This window comes from Rhinoderma darwinii, unplaced genomic scaffold (genome assembly GCF_050947455.1).
Source record: "Rhinoderma darwinii isolate aRhiDar2 unplaced genomic scaffold, aRhiDar2.hap1 Scaffold_4604, whole genome shotgun sequence".
Classification (NCBI taxonomy): domain Eukaryota; kingdom Metazoa; phylum Chordata; class Amphibia; order Anura; family Rhinodermatidae; genus Rhinoderma; species Rhinoderma darwinii.
The window spans coordinates 30,206-57,632 of record NW_027464002.1 but is presented as its reverse complement, the minus strand read 5'-3'; the positions used below and the strand labels follow the sequence as shown (position 1 = coordinate 57,632).

Here is a 27,427-nt window from a genome sequence, read left to right as displayed (position 1 = left end):
CTCCTTCCTGGGCATGGTTCTTATTAGCTGCTCCCTGTGCTCATTTGTTTACTCTCCAGGGGAAGAAGAAGGAGGAAGGAGGCTGCAGATTCCAGAGCTTGTCCCGGAGTGCAGGACCCCCTCACCCTTCATTCCCGGGCCCAGTCTCGCTCTTTGTGGGACACAACAAGGATGGATCCTCATCAGGCTCCACAGAAGGCTCCTTCTTTATAGCGAGTGTACAGGAAGAATGTGAGCGTGCCGGGGCAGGATGTACGGAGACGGGTGCCGGGGCAGGATGTACGGAGACGGGTGACGGGCAGGATGTGGAACACTCGCTCCGGAGCTCCCTCGCAGGCACTTCTCTCGCTTCCACCCGCCTTTCTACAGATATTTTTGATTATTTAGTATTGTTTTGAACCTTGGCTGGAACTCAGCGAGAAGCTTTTTCATGACGGTGTCCGGTGAGGTGAGTGATCGGGGCTTCTTCTCGGATACACGGGGAAGAGGTTTGGGACTCGGGCTCGTTGTATACGGGTGACGGGAGGTTGGATAAGACCCAGCGGGCGACGAATGTTTTCCTGGTGGTTGATGTTTAACACATGGGAATTAGTGGCAGAGAAATGACTTGTTTCCCACACGGACATCAAAGCCATCGAGTCCCCGCGGATTCTCTGCAGAAGAAGAATGTTCTGATTATATAAAGCAGATGATTCGGAAACTGACCCGAGGCTAAAACAGAATCAGCTGCAAAGAAAGGACGTCAAAAGGTTTATAGAAATGAAAACTTCTACAACTTTCTAATAGATTTTCTGCTTGAATTCCTCACCATTTCCAAGATCTCTGCTAGCTGTCAGTGAATGAGAACACTCTTATTTACATTCGGAGGCTGCAAACCCATGCATACCTAGTCCTGCTCATACAGCTGAGGGTTTGTTACAAGTGTATTCAGTCTAGACCATGCTCTGTGGGCTAAACGCATCAGCAACAGCAGATCTCTCTGGTAGTTTGTAACAATGTATCAGTCTGCACTCCAGGCTGTTTAGCTCACAGAGCATTGTCTAGACTGACACAATTGTAACAAACCCTCAGCTGTATGAGCAGGACTACGTATGCATGGGTTTGCAGCCTCCGAGTGTAAATAAGAGTGTTCTCATTCACTGACAGCTTGCAGAGATCTTGAAATGGTGAGGACTTGAATCACAAGGTCTTTTAGGAAGTTGTAGAAGTTTTTATTTCTAATCAAGTTAATTTTTTTTCATATGACCAGATGCAATGTCCGGGACGTCGGTGTCGTCTCCCCCTTCACGCTGTGTTTACAGAGTCTGGGAGACGGCGCGTTTCACTGACTGAGGGGGAAATGCGTCACTCGCAGGGTCTGCTGGGGTTTGGCGGTTGCTGTTGAGCTGCACGTTGTAGTTATATGGAGATTATTCTAACATGGAAAAGATCCGCAAACTTCTCTACACAGCAAAAAGGGGGGATGACCGGCGTGCACCAGCCCCATGGAGATTAAGGACATTATTTTGGCCTCCGTTGGGTAAATGGCGCCCTATAGATACGTTTGGCGTATACGGCGACCACTTTTCCTTGTAAATACAGCAAACGTGATGTGAACAGAACCTGAGGACATCTTCTCCGTCCTTCCCGTCGTGTTCCCCATACAGAATCCTGCCGACACCTAACATCAGAGTTCTGTGGAGGTCACAGTGATTGGGGCGATCACCCGTCCTGCGGCCCGATCACTGATCATCCCCTCACCATCATCCAGTGTATCCCGAGGGTGAATCATAAATCAGGGAAGTGACTCCCCGGCACTGACCCCCCCCCCCCCCCAGTCGTCATCTCCTCGCACTGCGATCGTCACCCCGGCCACAAGATCATTCCGTTATAATTACAGACACATGACGAATATGAACGTCTTGTGATCCTCGTAGTGCGGATGATGGGGGTGACTGTCCTGCGTCCACTTTATAACGGAGACGCGGCACTCGGACTGATGGAGCTCGGAGAAGACGCAACTCTGAAGTCAGAACAAACAGAAACCCGGCACTGACATTTACCACGTGAACATTTTTATGATTTGCTGATTCCGTTTTGACAATCCACAAATATCGCAACGTTTCGGGGAATATCCGACCTTCAAACCTTCTGACAAGTGCAGAAAATACAAAGCGGACGTCACGTCATTAATAAAAAAACGAACCTACAAAACGTAATGACGTGACGTCCGCTTTGTATTTTCTGCACTTGTCAGAAGGTTTGAAGGTCGGATATTCCCCGAAACGTTGCGATATTTGTGGATTGTCAAAACGGAATCAGCAAATCATAAAAATGTTCACGTGGTAAATGTCAGTGCCGGGTTTCTGTTTGTTCTGTGTCCACAACATTCATCAGTCATAGAAGGAGGGCGCAGCGCAATGTGAACCAAACCCAACCCAGACCGCCTATACAATTCCTATTACATGTGCCCCATAACAGGGATAGCTACAGTGCCCCCATAACAGGGATCGCTACAGTGCCCCATAACAGGGATCGCTACAGTGCCCCATAACAGGGATAGCTACAGTGCCCCATAACAGGGATAGCTACAGTGCCCCCATAACAGGGATAGCTACAGTGCCCCATAACAGGGATAGCTACAGTGCCCCCATAACAGGGATAGCTACAGTGCCCCCATAACAGGGATCGCTACAGTGCCCCATAACAGGGATAGCTACAGTGCCCCCATAACAGGGATCGCTACAGTGCCCCATAACAGGGATCGCTACAGTGCCCCATAACAGGGATAGCTACAGTGCCCCATAACAGGGATAGCTACAGTGCCCCATAACAGGGATCGCTACAGTGCCCCCATAACAGGGATCGCTACAGTGCCCCCATAACAGGGATCGCTACAGTGCCCCCATAACAGGGATAGCTACAGTGCCCCCATAACAGGGATAGCTACAGTGCCCCATAACAGGGATCGCTACAGTGCCCCATAACAGGGATCGCTACAGTGCCCCCATAACAGGGATAGCTACAGTGCCCCATAACAGGGATCGCTACAGTGCCCCATAACAGGGATCGCTACAGTGCCCCCATAACAGGGATAGCTACAGTGCCCCCATAACAGGGATCGCTACAGTGCCCCATAACAGGGATAGCTACAGTGCCCCCATAACAGGGATCGCTACAGTGCCCCATAACAGGGATCGCTACAGTGCCCCCATAACAGGGATAGCTACAGTGCCCCATAACAGGGATAGCTACAGTGCCCCATAACAGGGATAGCTACAGTGCCCCCATAACAGGGATAGCTACAGTGCCCCCATAACAGTGACAGAAGTCACAGAGAGGGTCCTTGTCCTTACTACACTACCCCATAACGGAGTCACAGCTCAGCAGAGAGTATCACACATGATAGGATTAGATACAGTGCTCAGCAGACAGTATCACACATGATAGGATTAGATACAGTGCTCAGCAGACAGTATCACACATGATAGGATTAGATACACAGCTCAGCAGACAGTATCACACATGATAGGATTAGATACACAGCTCAGCAGACAGTATCACACATGATAGGACTAGATACACAGCTCAGCAGACAGTATCACACATGATAGGATTAGATACACAGCTCAGCAGACAGAATCCCACATGACAGGATTAGATACACAGCTCAGCAGACAGTATCACACATGATAGGATTAGATACATAGCACAGCAGACAGTATCACACATGATAGGATTAGATACACAGCTCAGCAGACAGTATCACACATGATAGGATTAGATACAGGGCCCAGCAGACAGTATCACACATGATAGGATTAGATACACAGCTCAGCAGACAGTATCACACATGATAGGATTAGATACACGGCTCAGCAGACAGTATCACACATGATGGGCTTAGATACACAGCTCAGCAGACAGTATCACACATGATAGGATTAGATACACAGCTCAGCAGACAGTATCACACATGATAGGATTAGATACACAGCTCAGCAGACAGTATCACACATGATAGGATTAGATACACAGCTCAGCAGACCGTATCACACATGATGGGATTAGATACACAGCTCAGCAGACAGTATCACACATGATAGGATTAGATACACAGCTCAGCAGACAGTATCACACATGATGGGCTTAGATACACAGCTCAGCAGACAGTATCACACATGATAGGATTAGATACACGGCTCAGCAGACAGTATCACACATGATGGGCTTAGATACACAGCTCAGCAGACAGTATCACACATGATAGGATTAGATACACAGCTCAGCAGACAGTATCACACATGATGGGCTTAGATACACAGCTCAGCACAGTATCACACATGATGGGATTAGATACACAGCACAGCAGACAGTATCACACATGATGGGCTTAGATACACAGCTCAGCAGACAGTATCACACATGATAGGATTAGATACACAGCTCAGCAGACAGTATCACACATGATAGGATTAGATACACAGCTCAGCAGACAGTATCACACATGATAGGATTAGATACACAGCTCAGCAGACAGTATCACACATGATAGGATTAGATACACGGCTCAGCAGACAGTATCACACATGATGGGCTTAGATACACAGCTCAGCAGACAGTATCACACATGATAGGATTAGATACACAGCTCAGCAGACAGTATCACACATGATAGGATTAGATACACAGCTCAGCAGACAGTATCACACATGATAGGATTAGATACACAGCTCAGCAGACAGTATCACACATGATAGGATTAGATACACCGCTCAGCAGACAGTATCACACATGATAGGATTAGATACACAGCTCAGCATACAGTATCACACATGATATGATTAGATACACAGCTCAGCAGACAGTATCACACATGATAGGATTAGATACACAGCTCAGCAGACAGTATCACACATGATAGGATTAGATACACAGCTCAGCAGACAGTATCACACATGATAGGATTAGATACACAGCTCAGCAGACAGTATCACACATGATAGGATTAGATACACAGCTCAGCAGACAGTATCACACATGATGGAATTAGATACACCGCTCAGCAGACAGTATCACACATGATAGGATTAGATACAGTGGCTCAGCAGACAGTATCACACATGATAGGATTAGATACACAGCTCAGCAGACAGTATCACACATGATAGGATTAGATACACGGCTCAGCAGACAGTATCACACATGATGGGCTTAGATACACAGCTCAGCAGACAGTATCACACATGATAGGATTAGATACACAGCTCAGCAGACAGTATCACACATGATGGGCTTAGATACACAGCTCAGCACAGTATCACACATGATAGGATTAGATACACAGCTCAGCAGACAGTATCACACATGATAGGATTAGATACACGGCTCAGCAGACAGTATCACACATGATAGGATTAGATACACAGCTCAGCAGACAGTATCACACATGATAGGATTAGATACACCGCTCAGCAGACAGTATCACACATGATAGGATTAGATACACGGCTCAGCAGACAGTATCACACATGATAGGATTAGATACACAGCTCAGCAGACAGTATCACACATGATAGGATTGGATACAGTGGCTCAGCAGACAGTATCACACATGATAGGATTAGATACACAGCTCAGCAGACAGTATCACACATGATAGGATTGGATACACAGCTCAGCAGACAGTATCACACATGATAGGATTAGATACACAGCTCAGCAGACAGTATCACACATGATAGGATTAGATACACAGCTCAGCAGACAGTATCACACATGATAGGATTAGATACACAGCTCAGCAGACAGTATCACACATGATAGGATTGGATACACAGCTCAGCAGACAGTATCACACATGATAGGATTAGATACAGCAGCTCAGCAGACAGTATCACACATGATAGGATTAGATACACAGCTCAGCAGACAGTATCACACATGATAGGATTAGATACACGGCTCAGCAGGCAGTATCACACATGATAGGATTAGATACACCGCTCAGCAGACAGTATCACACATGATAGGATTAGATACACAGCTCAGCAGACAGTATCACACATGATAGGATTAGATACACAGCTCAGCAGACAGTATCACACATGATAGGATTAGATACACAGCTCAGCAGACAGTATCACACATGATAGGATTAGATACACAGCTCAGCAGACAGTATCACACATGATGGGATTAGATACACAGCTCAGCAGACAGTATCACACATGATAGGATTAGATACACAGCTCAGCACACAGTATCACACATGATAGGATTAGATACACCGCTCAGCAGACAGTATCACACATGATGGGATTAGATACACCGCTCAGCAGACAGTATCACACATGATAGGATTAGATACACAGCTCAGCAGGCAGTATCACACATGATAGGATTAGATACATGCACACATTGGGCAGCATTTGGCGGTGTCTTGGGCCGGGTTCGCTCCCTCGGTCTCCGCTCCTTTGTTGCATGACTTTGGCGCGGTCTCTGACCCGGTCGTATCCATCATCATCATCTTCGCTCAGTCATTATATTCTCTAGGTTTTATTATCACCAGTGAAGGAAACATTTTCTTGTAAAGAGGAACCCGGGGTCACGAGGTGCCGGCTAATAACATTACAAGGAGTTTACAAGACGTGAACCGTCTCCAGGTCACCGCCAGACTGAGCAGCGCAGGAGGAGATCACACAGGCCGCACTGATACATTGTAACAAAGCATCAGGACAGAAGAGATATGTGATTACCACACAGAGGATTTCCTGCACTGATACATTGTAACAAAGACTCATCTGTGGAGGGTTTGTCAGTCCATGAGCTTAGGTGCAAATCAAACACTTTGTCCAAGTAGTTATCTCCAGGCTGAGAAACACCGGGGGGGTATATATATAGGGTATAGAGTCCTGTATATGGTGCAGTCTATGTATATATAGAGAGGATATAGGGTCCTGTGTATGGTGCAGTCTATGTATATATAGAATGTATAGATTCTTGTATATGGTGCAGTCTATCTACATATAGAAGTTATGGAGTCCTGTATATGGTGCAGTCTATGTATATAGAAAGAGGATATAGGGTCCTGTATATGGTGCAGTCTGTGTATATATAGAAGGTATACAGTCCTGTATATGGTGCAGTCTATCTATATAGAAGGTATACAGTCCTGTATATGGTCAATTTATGTATATATAGAAGGTATATAGTCCTGTATATGGTGCAGCCCGTGTGTGTGTGTGTGTGTATGTATGTATATATATATATATATATATATGGTATAGAGTCCTTTATTTCGTGCAGCCTATGTATATATAGGGTATAAAGTCCTTATATGGTTCAGTCTATGTATATATAGAATGTATATACTCCTGAATATGGTGTAGTCTATGTATATAAAGAAGGTATAGAGACCTGTATATGGTGCAGTCTATATATATAGAGGGTATAGAGTCTTGTATATGGTACAGTCTATGTGTATATATAGAGGGTATAGAGTCCTGTATATGGTGCAGTCTATGTATTTAGAGGGTATAGAGTCTTGTATATGGTACAGTCTATGTGTATATATAGAGGGTATAGAGTCCTGTATATGGTGCAGTCTATGTATATAAAGAGGATATAGAGTCCTGTATATGGTGCAGTCTATGTATATAAAGAGGATATAGAGTCCTGTATATGGTGCAGTCTATGTATATATAGAGGGTATAGAGTCCTGTATATGGTGCAGTCTATGTATATATAGAGGGTATAGAGTCCTGTATATGGTGCAGTCTATGTATATAAAGAGGGTATAGAGTCCTATATATGGTGCAGTCTATGTATATATAGAAGGTATAGAGTCCTGTATATGGCGCATTCTATGTATATAAAGAGGGTATAGATTCCTGTATATGCTGCAATCTATGTATATATAGAGGGTATAGAGTCCTGTATATGGTGCAGTCTATGCATATAGATAGGATATAGGGCCCAGTATATGGTGCATTCCATATATATATATATATGTATAGGGTATAGAGTCCTGTATATGGTGCAGTCTATCTACGTATAGACGTATGGAGTCCTGTATATGGTGCCGTCTATGTATATATAGAGAGGATATATGGTCCTGTGTATGGTGCAGTCTATGTATATATAGAATGTATAGATTCTTGTATATGGTGCAGTCTATCTACATATAGAAGTTATGGAGTCCTGTATATGGTGCAGTCTATGTATATATAGAGAGGATATAGGGTCCTGTGTATGGTGCAGTCTATGTATATATAGAATGTATAGATTCCTGTATATGGTGCAGTCTATCTACATATAGAAGTTATGGAGTCCTGTATATGGTGCAGTCTATGTATATATAGAGAGGATATAGGGTCCTGTGTATGGTGCAGTCTATCTATATTGAAGGTATACAGTCCTGTATATGGTGCAATTTCTGTGTATATATAGAAGGCATACAGTCCTGTATATGGTGCAGTCTATGTATATATAGGGTATAGAGTCCTGTATATGGTGCAGTCTATCTATATAGAAGGTATACAGTCCTGTATATGGTCAATTTATGTGTATATATAGAAGGTATATAGTCCTGTATATGGTGCAGCCCATGTATATGTGTGAGTGTGTGTATATATATTTATATATATATATATGGTATAGAGTCCTTTATTTCGTGCAGCCTATGTATATATAGGGTATAAAGTCCTTTATATGGTGCAGTCAATGTATATATAGAAGTATAGAGTCCTGTATATGGTGCAGTCTAAGTATATATAGAAGGTATAGAGTCCTGTATATGGTGCAGTCTATGTATATATAGAATGTATATACTCCTGTATATGGTGTAGTCTATGTATGTAAAGTAGGTATAGAGACCTGTATATGGTGCAGTCTATGTATATATAGAGGGTATAGAGTCCTGTATATGGTGCAGTCTATGTATATAGAGGGTATAGAGTCTTGTATATGGTACAGTCTATGTGTATATATAGAGGGTATAGAGTCCTGTATATGGTGCAGTCTATGTATATAAAGAGGGTATAGAGTCCTGTATATGGTGCAGTCTATGTATATATAGAGGGTATAGAGTCCTGTATATGGTGCAGTCTGTATATAAAGAGGGTATAGAGTCCTGTATATGGTGCAGTCTATGTATATATAGAGGGTATAGAGTCCTGTATATGGTGCAGTCTTTGTATATATAGAGGGTATAGAGTCCTGTACTTGGTGCAGTCTATGTGTATATATATATATAGAGAGAGAGAGGGTATAGAGTACTGTATACGGTGCAGTCTATGTTTATATAGAGGGTATAGAGTCCTGTATATGGTGCAGTCTTTGTATATATAGAGGGTATATAGTCCTGTATATGGTGCAGTCTATGTATATATAGAAGGTATAAAGTCCTGTATATGGTGCAGTCTATGTATATATAGAGGGTATAGAGTCCTGCATATGGTGCAGTCTATGTATAAATAGAGGGTATACAGTCCTGTATATGGTGCAGTCTATGTATATATAGAGGGTATAGAGTACGGTATATGGTGCAGTCTATGTATATATAGAAGGTATAGAGTCCTGTATATGGTGTAGTCTATGTATATATAGAAGGTATAGAGTCCTGTATATGGTGCAGTCTATGTATATATAGAGGGTATAGAGTCCTGTATATGGTACAGTCTATGTATATATAGAAGGTATAGAGTCCTGTATATGGTGCAGTCTATGTATATATAGAAGGTATAGAGTCCTGTATGTGGTGCAGTCTATGTATATATGGAGTGTATAGAGTCCTGTATATGGTACAGTCTATGTATATAGAGGGTATAGATTCTTGTATATGGTACAGTCTTTGTATATATAGAGGGTATAGAGTCCTGTACTTGGTGCAGTCTATGTGTATATATATATAGAGAGAGAGAGGGTATAGAGTACTGTATACGGTGCAGTCTATGTTTATATAGAGGGTATAGAGTCCTGTATATGGTGCAGTCTTTGTATATATAGAGGGTATATAGTCCTGTACTTGGTGCAGTCTATGTGTATATATATATAGAGAGAGAGAGGGTATAGAGTACTGTATACGGTGCAGTCTATGTTTATATAGAGGGTATAGAGTCCTGTATATGGTGCAGTCTTTGTATATATAGAGGGTATATAGTCCTGTATATGGTGCAGTCTATGTATATATAGAAGGTATAAAGTCCTGTATATGGTGCAGTCTATGTATATATAGAGGGTATAGAGTCCTGCATATGGTGCAGTCTATGTATAAATAGAGGGTATACAGTCCTGTATATGGTGCAGTCTATGTATATATAGGAGGTATAGAGTACGGTATATGGTGTAGTCTATGTATATATAGACGGTATAGAGTCCTGTATATGGTGCAGTCTATGTATATATAGAGGCTATAAAGTCCTGTGTATAGTGGAGTCTATGTATATATAGAAGATATAGATTCCTGTATATGGTGCAGTCTATGTATATATAGAAGGTATAGAGTCCTGTATATGGTGCAGTCTATGTATATATAGAGGGTATGGTGCAGTCTATGTATATATAGAAGGTATAGAGTCCTGTTTATGGTGCAGTCTTTGTATATATAGAGGGTATGGTGCAGTCTATGTATATATAGAAGGTATAGAGTCCTGTATATGGTGCAGTCTATGTATATATAGACGTATAGAGTCCTGTATATGGTACAGTCTATGTATATATAAAAGGTATAGAGTCCTGTGTATGGTGCAGTCTATGTATATATAGAGGGTATAAAGTCCTGTATATGGTGCAGTCTATGTATATATAGAAGGTATAGAGTCCTGTATATGGTGTAGTCTATGTATATATAGAAGGTATAGAGTCCTGTATATGGTGCAGTCTATGTATATATAGAGGGTATAGAGTCCTGTATATGGTACAGTCTATGTATATATAGAAGGTATAGAGTCCTGTATATGGTGCAGTCTATGTATATATAGAAGGTATAGAGTCCTGTATGTGGTGCAGTCTATGTATATATGGAGTGTATAGAGTCCTGTATATGGTACAGTCTATGTATATAGAGGGTATAGATTCTTGTATATGGTACAGTCTATGTATATATAGAAGGTATTGATTCCTGTGTATGTTGCAGTCTATGTATATATATATAGAAGGTATAGACTCCGGTATATGGTGCAGTCTATGTATATATAGAGGGTATAGATTCCTGTATATGGTGCAGTCTATGTATATATAAGGTATAGAGTCCTGCATATGGTGCAGTCTATGTCTATATAGAGGGTATAAAGTCCTGTATATGGTGCAGTCCATGTATATATAGAGAGTATAGAGTCCTGTATATGGTGCAGTCTAAGTATATATAGAAGGTATAGAGTCCTGTATATGGTGAAGTCTATGTATATATAGAGTGTATACAGTCCTGTATATGATTCAGTTTATGTATATATAGAGGGTATACAGTCCTGTATATGGTGCAGTCTAAGTATATATATATAGAAGGTATAGAGTCCTGTATATGGTGCAGTCTATGTCTATATAGAGGGTATAAAGTCCTATATATGGTGCAGTCCATGTATATATAGAGGGTATATAGTCCTGTATATGGTGCAATCTATGTATATATAGAGGTATCGAGTCCTGTATATGGTGAAGTCTATGTATATATAGAAGGTAAAGAGTCCTGTATATGATGCAGTTTATGTATATATAGAGGGTATACAGTCCTGTATATGGTACAGTCTATGTGTATATAGATGGTACTGTATATGGTGTAGTCTATGTATATATAGAAGGTATACAGTCCTGTATATGGTGCAGTCTTTGTATATATAGAGGGTATGGTGCAGTCTATGTATATATAGAAGGTATAGAGTCCTGTGTATGGTGCAGTCTATGTATATATATAGTGTATAGAGTCCTGTATATGGTGTAGTCTATGTATATATAGATGGTATAGAGTCCTGTATATGGTGCAGTCTATGTATATATAGAAGGTATAGAGTCCTGTATATGGTGCAGTCTATGTATATATAGAAGGTATAGAGTCCTGTATATGGTGCAGTCTATGTATATATATAGAGTGTATACAGTCCTGTATATGGTGCAGTCTATGTATATATAGAAGGTATAGAGCCCTGTATATGGTGCAGTCTATGTATATATAGAAGGTATAGAGCCCTGTATATGGTGCAGTCTATGTATATATAGAAGGTATAGAGCCCTGTATATGGTGCAGTCTATGTATATATATATATATAGTGCATAGAGTCCTGTATATGGTGCAGTCTATGTATATATATATATATAGAGTGTATACAGTCCTGTATATGGTGTAGTCTATGTATATATAGATGGTATAGAGTCCTGTATATGGTGCAGTCTATGTATATATATAGAGTGTATACAGTCCTGTATATGGTGCAGTCTATGTATATATAGAAGGTATAGAGCCCTGTATATAGTGCAGTCTATGTATATATAGAAGGTATAGAGCCCTGTATATGGTGCAGTCTATGTATATATAGAAGGTATAGAGTCCTGTATATGGTGCAGTCTATGTATATATATAGTGCATAGAGTCCTGTATATGGTGCAGTCTATGTATATATATATATATATATATATATATAGAAGGTATAGAGTCCTGTATATGGTGCAGTCTATGTATATATAGAATGTATAGAGTCCTGTATATGGTGCAGTCTATGTATATATAGAGGGTATAGAGTCCTGTATATGGTGCAGTCTATGTATATATATATATATATATATATATATATATATATAGAAGGTATAGAGTCCTGTATATGGTGCAGTCTATGTATATATAGAGGGTATAGAGTCCTGTATATGGTGCAGTCTATGTATATATATATATATATATATATATATATATATATATATATATAGAAGGTATAGAGTCCTGTATATGGTGCAGTCTATGTATATATAGAGGGTATAGAGTCCTGTATATGGTGCAGTCTATGTATATATATATATATATATATATATATATATATATATATAGAAGGTATAGAGTCCTGTATATGGTGCAGTCTATGTATATATAGAGGGTATAGAGTCCTGTATATGGTGCAGTCTATGTATATATATATATATAGAAGGTATAGAGTCCTGTATATGGTGCAGTCTGTGTATATATAGAAGGTATAGAGTCCTGTATATGGTGCAGTCTATGTATATATAGAGTGTATACAGTCCTGTATATGGTGCGGTCTCAGTTGCTCCTGTGTCAGGTCATGGCTGCGCAGCAGTGAAGGGGTTCCCTCTAGTTTGGGAGATGATTCCCTTATATGTGCACCTTCGGATATCGGAGCTGTCTCCAGTCTGACAGTTTGATTTGGAGAAATCCCAAAAATTAGAACAGAGGCGTTCAGAAAAGAGACCGCTCCAAGATAAACAAGACGGGGAAATCCTCTCACATCAAAGCCCCGAGATTCCATGTTTATTTCTGTCACTAGTCACAGCGCAATCTCCCAGCGCTGACATGAAACTGTGCAGAACGGTCCAGCTGGAGAAGAGCCGCGGTGTGGGAATAATCACAGGACGGATCTTATGAGGGAATCTCCGCTGAGGGTCTGAGTAGGGTCATGTTCCCACAGGGAGGTTATACCGGCGGACTTAGTGTGAAGCGCGGTTATATAAAACACGCGGCGTCTGCGCACAGAACACGCAACATCTCCGCACAGAACACGCGGCATCTCCACACAGAACACACAACATCTCCACACAGAACACGCAACATCTCCACACAGAACACACAACATCTCCACACAGAACACACAGCATCTCCACACAGAACACACAACATCTCCACACAGAACACGCGGCATCTCCACACAGAACACACAACATCTCCACACAGAACACACAACATCTCCGCACAGAACACGCAACATCTCCACACAGAACACGCAACATCTCCACACAGAACACACAACATCTCCACACAGAACACACAACATCTCCACACAGAACACGCAACATCTCCACACAGAACACACAACATCTCCACACAGAACACACAGCATCTCCACACAGAACACACAACATCTCCACACAGAACACACAACATCTCCACACAGAACACGCTGCATCTCCACACAGAACACACAACATCTCCACACAGAACACACAGCATCTCCGCACAGAACACGCAACATCTCCACACAGAACACACAACATCTCCACACAGAACACACAACATCTCCACACAGAACACACAACATCTCCACACAGAACACGCGGCATCTCCACACAGAACACACAACATCTCCACACAGAACACACAACATCTCCGCACAGAACACGCAACATCTCCACACAGAACACGCAACATCTCCACACAGAACACACAACATCTCCACACAGAACACACAACATCTCCACACAGAACACGCAACATCTCCACACAGAACACACAACATCTCCACACAGAACACACAGCATCTCCACACAGAACACACAACATCTCCACACAGAACACACAACATCTCCACACAGAACACGCTGCATCTCCACACAGAACACACAACATCTCCACACAGAACACACAGCATCTCCGCACAGAACACGCAACATCTCCACACAGAACACGCGGCATCTCCACACAGAACACACAGCATCTCCACACAGAACACACAACATCTCCACACAGAACACACAGCATCTCCACACAGAACACACAGCATCTCCACACAGAACACACAACATCTCCACACAGAACACACAACATCTCCACACAGAACACGCAACATCTCCACACAGAACACACAACATCTCCACACAGAACACACAGCATCTCCACACAGAACACACAACATCTCCACACAGAACACGCAACATCTCCACACAGAACACACAACATCTCCACACAGAACACACAGCATCTCCACACAGAACACACAACATCTCCACACAGAACACACAACATCTCCACACAGAACACACAGCATCTCCGCACAGAACACGCAACATCTCCACACAGAACACGCGGCATCTCCACACAGAACACACAGCATCTCCACACAGAACACACAACATCTCCACACAGAACACACAGCATCTCCACACAGAACACACAGCATCTCCACACAGAACACACAACATCTCCACACAGAACACACAACATCTCCACACAGAACACGCAACATCTCCACACAGAACACACAACATCTCCACACAGAACACACAGCATCTCCACACAGAACACACAACATCTCCACACAGAACACACAACATCTCCACACAGAACACACAGCATCTCCACACAGAACACGCAACATCTCCACACAGAACACACAACATCTCCACACAGAACACACAACATCTCCACACAGAACACACAACATCTCCACACAGAACACGCAACATCTCCACACAGAACACACAACATCTCCACACAGAACACACAGCATCTCCACACAGAACACACAACATCTCCACACAGAACACACAACATCTCCACACAGAACACGCAACATCTCCACACAGAACACGCGGCATCTCCACACAGAACACACAACATCTCCACACAGAACACACAACATCTCCACACAGAACACGCAACATCTCCTCACAGAACACACATCATCTCCACACAGAACACACAGCATCTCCACACAGAACACACAACATCTCCACACAGAACACGCGGCATCTCCACACAGAACACGCAACATCTCCACACAGAACACACAGCATCTCCACACAGAACACACAACATCTCCACACAGAACACACAACATCTCCACACAGAACACGCAACATCTCCACACAGAACACGCGGCATCTCCACACAGAACACACAACATCTCCACACAGAACACACAACATCTCCACACAGAACACACAGCATCTCCACACAGAACACGCGGCATCTCACAGAACATGCGGCGTCTGCGCACAGAACACGCGACATCTCCGCACAGAACACACAACATCTCCACACAGAACACACGGCATCTCCACACAGAACACACAACATCTCCACACAGAACACACAACATCTCCGCACAGAACACACAGCATCTCCACACAGAACACGCAACATCTCCACACAGAACACGCAGCATCTCCACACAGAACACACAGCATCTCCACACAGAACACACAACATCTCCACACAGAACACACAACATCTCCACACAGAACACACAGCATCTCCACACAGAACACGTGGCATCTCCACACAGAACACACAGCATCTCCACACAGAACACGTGGCATCTCCACACAGAACACGCGGCATCTCCACACAGAACACGCAACATCTTCTCACAGAACACACAACATCTCCACACAGAACACACAACATCTCCACACAGAACACACAACATCTCCACACAGAACACACAACATCTCCACACAGAACACGCGGCATCTCCACACAGAACACGTGGCATCTCCACACAGAACACACAACATCTCTACAAAGAACACGCGGCATCTCCACACAGAACACACAACATCTCCACACAGAACACACAACATCTCCACACAGAACACGCTGCATCTCCACACAGAACACACAACATCTCCACACAGAACACACAGCATCTCCACACAGAACACGTGGCATCTCCACACAGAACACACAACATCTCTACAAAGAACACACAACATCTCCACACAGAACACACAACATCTTCTCACAGAACACACAACATCTCCACACAGAACACGCGGCATCTCCACACAGAACACACAACATCTCCACAAAGAACACGCGGCATCTCCACACAGAACACACAACATCTCCACACAGAACACACAACATCTCCACACAGAACACACAACATCTCCACACAGAACACACAGCATCTCCACACAGAACACACAGCATCTCCACACAGAACACACAGCATCTCCACACAGAACACACAACATCTCCACACAGAACACACAACATCTCCACACAGAACACGCGGCATCTCCACACAGAACACACAACATCTCCACACAGAACACACAACATCTCCACACAGAACACACAGCATCTCCACACAGAACACACAACATCTCCACACAGAACACACAACATCTCCACACAGAACACACAGCATCTCCACACAGAACACGCAGCATCTCCACACAGAACACACAACATCTCCACACAGAACACACAGCATCTCCACACAGAACACGCAACATCTCCACACAGAACACACAACATCTCCACACAGAACACGCAGCATCTCCACACAGAACACGCTGCATCTCCACACAGAACACACAACATCTCCACACAGAACACACAACATCTCCACACAGAACACGCGGCATCTCCACACAGAACACACAGCATCTCCACACAGAACACGCTGCATCTCCACACAGAACACACAGCATCTCCACACAGAACACACAGCATCTCCACACAGAACACACAGCATCTCCACACAGAACACACAACATCTCCACACAGAACACACAACATCTCCACACAGAACACACAACATCTCCACACAGAACACACAACATCTCCACACAGAACACACAACATCTCCACACAGAACACACAGCATCTCCACACAGAACACGCAGCATCTCCACACAGAACACGCTGCATCTCCACACAGAACACACAACATCTCCACACAGAACACACAACATCTCCACACAGAACACGCGGCATCTCCACACAGAACACACAGCATCTCCACACAGAACACACAGCATCTCCACACAGAACACACAACATCTCCACACAGAACACGCGGCATCTCCACACAGAACACACGGCATCTCCACACAGAACACGCTGCATCTCCACACAGAACACACAACATCTCCACACAGAACACGCGGCATCTCCACACAGAACACACAGCATCTCCGCACAGAACACACAGCATCTCCACACAGAACACACAACATCTCCACACAGAACACACAGCATCTCCACACAGAACACACAGCATCGCCGCACAGAACACACAACATCTCCACACAGAACACACAACATCTCCACACAGAACACACAGCATCTCCACACAGAACACACAACATCTCCACACAGAACACACAGCATCTCCACACAGAACACACAGCATCTCCACACAGAACACACAACATCTCCACACAGAACACACAACATCTCCACACAGAACACACAACATCTCCACACAGAACACACAGCATCTCCGCACAGAACACGCAGCATCTCCGCACAGAACACACGGCATCTCCACACAGAACACACAACATCTCCACACAGAACACACAACATCTCCACACAGAACACACAGCATCTCCACACAGAACACACAACATCTCCACACAGAACACACGGCATCTCCACACAGAACACACAGCATCTCCACACAGAACACACAGCATCTCCACACAGAACACACAACATCTCCACACAGAACACACAGCATCTCCGCACAGAACACACAGCATCTCCACACAGAACACACAACATCTCCACACAGAACACACAACATCTCCACACAGAACACACAGCATCTCCACACAGAACACACAACATCTCCACACAGAACACACAGCATCTCCACACAGAACACACAGCATCTCCACACAGAACACACAACATCTCCACACAGAACACACAACATCTCCACACAGAACACACAACATCTCCACACAGAACACACAGCATCTCCGCACAGAACACGCAGCATCTCCGCACAGAACACACGGCATCTCCACACAGAACACACAACATCTCCACACAGAACACACAACATCTCCACACAGAACACACAGCATCTCCACACAGAACACACAACATCTCCACACAGAACACACGGCATCTCCACACAGAACACACAGCATCTCCACACAGAACACACAGCATCTCCACACAGAACACACAACATCTCCACACAGAACACACAGCATCTCCACACAGAACACACAACATCTCCACACAGAACACACAGCATCTCCACACAGAACACACAGCATCTCCACACAGAACACGCAGCATCTCCACACAGAACACACAACATCTCCACACAGAACACACAGCATCTCCACACAGAACACACAGCATCTCCGCACAGAACACGCAGCATCTCCGCACAGAACACACGGCATCTCCACACAGAACACACAACATCTCCACACAGAACACACAACATCTCCACACAGAACACACAGCATCTCCACACAGAACACACAACATCTCCACACAGAACACACGGCATCTCCACACAGAACACACAGCATCTCCACACAGAACACACAGCATCTCCACACAGAACACACAACATCTCCACACAGAACACACAGCATCTCCACACAGAACACACAACATCTCCACACAGAACACACAGCATCTCCACACAGAACACACAGCATCTCCACACAGAACACGCAGCATCTCCACACAGAACACACAACATCTCCACACAGAACACACAGCATCTCCACACAGAACACACAGCATCTCCACACAGAACACACAACATCTCCTCACAGAACACGCAGCATCTCCACACAGAACACACGGCATCTCCACACAGAACACGCGGCATCTCCACACAGAACACACAGCATCTCCACACAGAACACACAACATCTCCACACAGAACACACAACATCTCCACACAGAACACACAGCATCTCCGCACAGAACACACAACATCTCCACACAGAACACGCAGCATCTCCACACAGAACACACAACATCTCCACACAGAACACGCAGCATCTCCACACAGAACACACAGCATCTCCACACAGAACACACAACATCTCCACACAGAACACACAGCATCTCCACACAGAACACACAGCATCTCCACACAGAACACACAACATCTCCACACAGAACACACAGCATCTCCACACAGAACACACAACATCTCCACACAGAACACACAACATCTCCACACAGAACACACAACATCTCCACACAGAACACACGGCATCTCCACACAGAACACGCGGCATCTCCACACAGAACACACGGCATCTCCACACAGAACACGCAGCATCTCCACACAGAACACACGGCATCTCCACACAGAACACGCAGCATCTCCACACAGAACACGCGGCATCTCCACACAGAACACACAACATCTCCACACAGAACACACAACATCTCCACACAGAACACGCGGCATCTCCACACAGAACACACAACATCTCCACACAGAACACGCAACATCTCCACACAGAACACGCGGCATCTCCACACAGAACACACAACATCTCCACACAGAACACGCAGCATCTCCACACAGAACACACAACATCTCCACATAGAACACACAGCATCTCCACACAGAACACACAACATCTCCACACAGAACACACAACATCTCCACACAGAACACGCAACATCTCCACACAGAACACACAACATCTCCACACAGAACACACAACATCTCCACACAGAACACACAGCATCTCCACACAGAACACACAACATCTCCGCACAGAACACACAGCATCTCCGCACAGAACACGCAGCATCTCCACACAGAACACGCGGCATCTCCACACAGAACACGCAACATCTCCACACAGAACACACAACATCTCCACACAGAACACACAACATCTCCACACAGAACACACAACATCTCCACACAGAACACACAGCATCTCCACACAGAACACACAGCATCTCCGCACAGAACACTCGGCATCTCCACACAGAACACACAGCATCTCCACACAGAACACACAGCATCTCCACACAGAACACACAGCATCTCCGCACAGAACACACAACATCTCCACACAGAACACGCGGCATCTCCACACAGAACACGCGGCATCTCCACACAGAACACACAGCATCTCCGCACAGAACACGCAGCATCTCCACACAGAACACACAGCATCTCCACACAGAACACGCAACATCTCCACACAGAACACACAACATCTCCACACAGAACACGCGGCATCTCCACACAGAACACACAACATCTCCACACAGAACACACAGCATCTCCACACAGAACACACAACATCTCCACACAGAACACACAACATCTCCACACAGAACACACAACATCTCCACACAGAACACACAGCATCTCCACACAGAACACACGGCATCTCCACACAGAACACGCGGCATCTCCACACAGAACACGCAACATCTCCACACAGAACACACAGCATCTCCACACAGAACACACGGCATCTCCACACAGAACACGCGGCATCTCCACACAGAACACACAGCATCTCCACACAGAACACACAGCATCTCCACACAGAACACACGGCATCTCCACACAGAACACACGGCATCTCCACACAGAACACGCTGCATCTCCACACAGAACACACAGCATCTCCGCACAGAACACACAACATCTCCACACAGAACACACAGCATCTCCACACAGAACACACAACATCTCCACACAGAACACACAGCATCTCCACACAGAACACACAACATCTCCACACAGAACACTCGGCATCTCCACACAGAACACACAACATCTCCACACAGAACACTCGGCATCTCCACACAGAACACACAACATCTCCACACAGAACACGCAGCATCTCCACACAGAACACACAACATCTCCACACAGAACACACAACATCTCCACACAGAACACACAACATCTCCACACAGAACACTCGGCATCTCCACACAGAACACACAACATCTCCACACAGAACACACAGCATCTCCGCACAGAACACACAGCATCTCCACACAGAACACACAACATCTCCACACAGAACACACAACATCTCCACACAGAACACGCTGCATCTCCACACAGAACACACAACATCTCCACACAGAACACACAGCATCTCCACACAGAACACGCTGCATCTCCGCACAGAACACGCAACATCTCCACACAGAACACACAACATCTCCACACAGAACACACAGCATCTCCACACAGAACACACAGCATCTCCACACAGAACACACAGCATCTCCACACAGAACACACAGCATCTCCACACAGAACACACAGCATCTCCGCACAGAACACGCAGCATCTCCGCACAGAACACACGGCATCTCCACACAGAACACACAACATCTCCACACAGAACACGCGGCATCTCCTCACAGAACACACAGCATCTCCACACAGAACACACAACATCTCCACACAGAACACGCAACATCTCCACACAGAACACGCAACATCTCCACACAGAACACACAACATCTCCACACAGAACACACAACATCTCCACACAGAACACACAGCATCTCCACACAGAACACACAACATCTCCACACAGAACACACAGCATCTCCACACAGAACACACAGCATCTCCACACAGAACACACAGCATCTCCACACAGAACACACAACATCTCCACACAGAACACACAACATCTCCACACAGAACACACAGCATCTCCACACAGAACACACAACATCTCCACACAGAACACACAGCATCTCCACACAGAACACACAACATCTCCACACAGAACACACAACATCTCCACACAGAACACACAGCATCTCCACACAGAACACACAACATCTCCACACAGAACACACAGCATCTCCACACAGAACACGCAACATCTCCACACAGAACACACAACATCTCCACACAGAACACGCAACATCTCCACACAGAACACGCTGCATCTCCACACAGAACACACAACATCTCCACACAGAACACGCAACATCTCCACACAGAACACACAACATCTCCACACAGAACACGCAACATCTCCACACAGAACACACAACATCTCCGCACAGAACACGCGGCATCTCCACACAGAACACACAACATCTCCACACAGAACACACAACATCTCCACACAGAACACACAACATCTCCACACAGAACACGCAACATCTCCACACAGAACACACAGCATCTCCACACAGAACACACGGCATCTCCGCACAGAACACGCGGCATCTCCGCACAGAACACGCGGCATCTCCACACAGAACACACAGCATCTCCACACAGAACACACGGCATCTCCACACAGAACACACAGCATCTCCACACAGAACACACAACATCTCCACACAGAACACGCGGCATCTCCACACAGAACACACAGCATCTCCACACAGAACACACAACATCTCCACACAGAACACACAACATCTCCACACAGAACACACAACATCTCCACACAGAACACACAACATCTCCACACAGAACACACAACATCTCCACACAGAACACACGGCATCTCCACACAGAACACGCAGCATCTCCACACAGAACACACAACATCTCCACACAGAACACGCAGCATCTCCACACAGAACACACAACATCTCCACACAGAACACGCAACATCTCCACACAGAACACACAACATCTCCACACAGAACACGCGGCACGACTTTTCTGTGATTATTTCCGCATCGTGGGCCAAGGATTCGCAGAATGTCATTTCCTTCGCTGCTACTGTAAATGCTGCGGAATATCCGCCAGAAGTTCTGCAGTGTTTCCATTGTGTGTGAACCCGGCCTGATCCTCAGCGGTACTGATCCGGAGTTACAAATTACTCTAATCACACCAAGAGCTGCAGTCACAATTCTGCTGTAACATCTAGTCTTAGGGTATGTTCACACAGCTTATTTTCAGCAACGAAAAACGGCGCCTAAAAAAAAGCCCTTTAAAAAAAGAGCATGTCACCTCCTGAGCCGTTTTTGGAGTCGTTTTATTGGGTCAATAGAAAAACAGCTCAAAAAACGTCCGTAAAAAACGCCCGATGCATAAAAACGGCTGAAATTTAGAGGCTTTCCCTTGAGAACAGCTCCGTATGTTACAGACGTATGTTTAGCGTGTGGATATCCCCTTATACTCCAGTCACATGAAGAGCTGCAAACACAATATTACTTGTATCCTGCTCGCGCTCAGCCTGCAGGACCTCACGTCTCTGCTGCCCCCTGCTGGTTTAGTGTCCAGGAGCACACTCTGCTGTGTATGGTGGGAGTTGTAGTTCCTCCGCCCGTCACTGTATAGTAGGTTTGTGGTAGAATATTCTACATCTCACACAATACAATGCAGCGCAGAGCATTACTTCATGTGTATAGGTGAACACTGTTTGCATATGATTTGTTGCAGCTCTGGATGTAAGTTGAGTAGAAGACATGATCTAATGCTCCACATTGCAGGTTTGTCCGCTGAATAGTCCAGTGAAAGAAAACCTGAGAAATCCCGTAACGGGAAAGTTATTAACCCCCGAATCCCCCACGTGCAAAAGTAATTGCCCCTTTACCCTAATAGCGCGTCTGCTCCGCCCTCGGCCGCCGTTCACACAGCTGACAAACACGCGGCTGATCGCAGGAGAAAACCGAATCTGGCGTTATTAGCGCTGACTTCCGAAGCGTTTTTATGGGGCGTTTTTTGATGCAGCAGCGTGGAAATACGTAGAAATGAAATGGCTGGGAAGCCGCTCGCTGGCGCAGTATCCGCGTTCTACACTCCGATATACGCCTGGAAATAAAGCGGTGCGCACGTGGCGTCATGTCTGCTCTGTGGGGGATTATTAGACGCATGTGGTTGTGGCGCCGCTCGTCTCACGCTGCTCTCTGCTCTTTTGCAGGTTATACATGAACAGTCCTTATGCCCAATATGAGCTGGAGCTTCTTAACCCGTCTCCTAGAAGAAATCCACAATCACTCCACCTTCGTGGGGAAGGTATGGCTCAGCGTCCTCATCGTCTTCCGGATAGTCCTGACCGCGGTGGGCGGAGAATCCATCTACTCGGATGAGCAGAGTAAGTTCACGTGTAACACCAAGCAGCCGGGCTGCGATAACGTCTGCTACGACGCCTTCGCTCCGCTCTCCCACGTGCGCTTCTGGGTCTTCCAGATCATCATGATTTCTGCTCCATCCGTCATGTATCTCGGCTACGCCATTCACAGGATCGCCCGCGTCTCCGAGGAAGACAGACGGAAATACACCCTCAAGAAGAAGAAGAAATCCAGGTGGAGGACGGGTGAGGAGGCAGAAGATCCAGACGATGAGGAAGAGGAGCCCATGATCTACGAGGCCCCGGCGGAACCCCAGAAAGTGGAGAGTAAGAAGCACGACGGGCGGCGGCGCATCCAGGAGGAGGGTCTCATGAGGGTCTACGTGTCCCAGCTGCTGGCCAGGGCCGTGTTTGAGGTCGGCTTCTTGGCCGGACAATACTTCTTGTATGGCTTCCAGGTTCTCCCGTCCTTTAAGTGCAGCACGGCGCCGTGTCCTCACACCGTGGACTGCTTCGTGTCCAGACCCACGGAGAAGACCATATTCCTCCTCATCATGTACGTGGTCAGCTGCCTGTGCCTGCTGCTCAATATCTGTGAGATGTTCCACCTCGGCATCGGCACCATCAGAGACGCCATCCGTAGCAGAAGGACTATCAGCGCCCGACAGCCGCCGTATAACTACTCCTACCCAAAGAACATCACTTCCCCCCCGGAATACAATATGGTGGTCCGATCCGACAAGTCCACCAAACTCCCAAACAGCGCGATGGCGCATGAGCAGAACCTGGCCAACGTGGCCCAAGAGCATCAATGTACGGGCCCCGATGACCCCCTGCCCCCGGACCTCACCTCTTTACATAAACACTTGCGGGTGGCCCAGGAGCAGCTAGACATCGCCTTCCAGTCCTATAATTCTCAGGTCAATGGTCCCACGTCCAGGACCAGCAGCCCAGCGTCCGGGGGGACCGTGGTGGAGCAGAACCGGGTCAACACCGCCCATGAAAAGCAAGGAGCCAAACCCAAAGCTGCGTCCGATAAAGGAAGCACCAGCAGCAAAGACGGGAAAACCTCGGTCTGGATCTGACCCGATCATACAGTGCACGGAACCGGGAGGGAATCCTCCAATCACTGCCAAAGCTGAGCACAACAAACCCCGTAACACGGTCTTGTCTAATACATTTACAGATCTAGAATTCTACCCGTAAAATACTGGAGGGGTCAGAACTTCCTACCCGGGGATGGGGGGTGACGGATCCCCCCAAGATATCATGGACTAGATCATTATAAAAGACGAGCTGTGAAGACCCCCGCTCAGTACTCAGGAGACCCCCGCTCAGTACCCAGAAGACCCCCGCTCAGTACCCAGAAGACCCCCGCTCAGTACCTAGAAGACCTACGCTCAGTATCCAGAAGACCCCCGCCTAGTACCCAGAAGACCCCCGCTCAGTACCCAGAAGACCCCCGCTCAGTACCCAGAAGACCCCCGCTCAGTATCCAGAAGACCCCTGCCTAGTACCCAGTAGACCCCCACCTAGTACCCAGTAGACCCCCGCCTAGTACCCAGAAGACCCCCGCCTAGTACCCAGTAGACCCCCGCCTAGTACCCAGAAGACCACCGCTCAGTACCCAGAAGACCCCCGCTCAGTACCCAGAAGACCCCCGTCTAGTACCCAGAAGACCCCCGCTCAGTACCCAGAAGACCCCCGCTCAGTACCCAGAAGACCCCCGCTCAGTACCCAGAAGACCCCCGCTCAGTACCCAGAAGACCCCCTGCTCAGTATCCAGAAGACCCCCGCCTAGTACCCAGAAGACCCCCGCTCAGTATCCAGAAGACCCCCGCCTAGTACCCAGAAGACCCCCGCTCAGTACCCAGGAGACCCCCAAAACAATCTGCACAGAGACTCATGGGGTGAAGACCGGGAAATTTCTGTTTTTATTGTAACTTTTATTTGTACAAATTTATTTCTTTTTTTATATAAAAAAAAATCAAAGAAACCAGAAACTTCCTCCTCATTCCTGGGGTGTCGGGGACTCGGGGTCCTCAGGAGCTCCATGTCCAGTCCCAGAGACCCCCCACCCTGATAACCCTACACAACGAGGAAGAGCGAGACCCCCGAGACCAACACAGAACAGGCCGGAGTAGTGAAAGCCCCATCCTCCGCCTACACGTGAAGTACCCCAAAGCCAAGCACCCGGAAAATCAGTATCACACATGATGGGATTAGATACACAGCTCAGCAGACAGTATCACACATGATAGGATTAGATACACGGCTCAGCAAACAGTATCACACATGATAGGATTAGATACACAGCTCAGCAGACAGTATCACACATGATAGGATTAGATACACAGCTCAGCAGACAGTATCACACATGACAGGATTAGATACACAGCTCAGCAGACAGTATCACAGATGACAGGATTAGATACAGGGCTCAGCAGACAGTATCACACATGATAGGATTAGATACACAGCTCAGCAGACAGTATCACACATGACAGGATTAGATACACAGCTCAGCAGGCAGTATCACACATGATAGGATTAGATACACAGCTCAGCAGACAGTATCACACATGATAGGATTAGATACACAGCTCAGCAGACAGTATCACACAGGATAGGATTAGATACACAGCTCAGCAGACAGTATCACACATGATAGGATTAGATACACGGCTCAGCAGAGGGTATCACACATGATAGGATTAGATACACAGCTCAGCAGACAGTATCACACATG

At 45.8% G+C, this 27,427-nt stretch overlaps 1 protein-coding gene across 2 annotated transcripts; it reads left to right on the top strand.

Moving 5' to 3' along the window:
* LOC142718082 (gap junction gamma-1 protein-like) lies at positions 1-26,674 on the top strand. 2 transcript variants are annotated; one of them, XM_075848745.1, is made up of 2 exons: positions 1-448; positions 24,529-26,674. In XM_075848745.1, the coding sequence occupies exon 2, from the start codon at positions 24,549-24,551 to the stop codon at positions 25,761-25,763; it is 1,215 nt and encodes a 404-aa protein (XP_075704860.1). In that variant the 5' UTR covers positions 1-448; positions 24,529-24,548; the 3' UTR covers positions 25,764-26,674. The 2 variants fall into 2 exon arrangements, with proteins under 2 accessions (XP_075704860.1, XP_075704861.1); XM_075848746.1 differs by lacking the exon at positions 1-448 and adding an exon at positions 23,453-23,539.
* Positions 26,675-27,427: the final 753 nt, after the last annotated feature.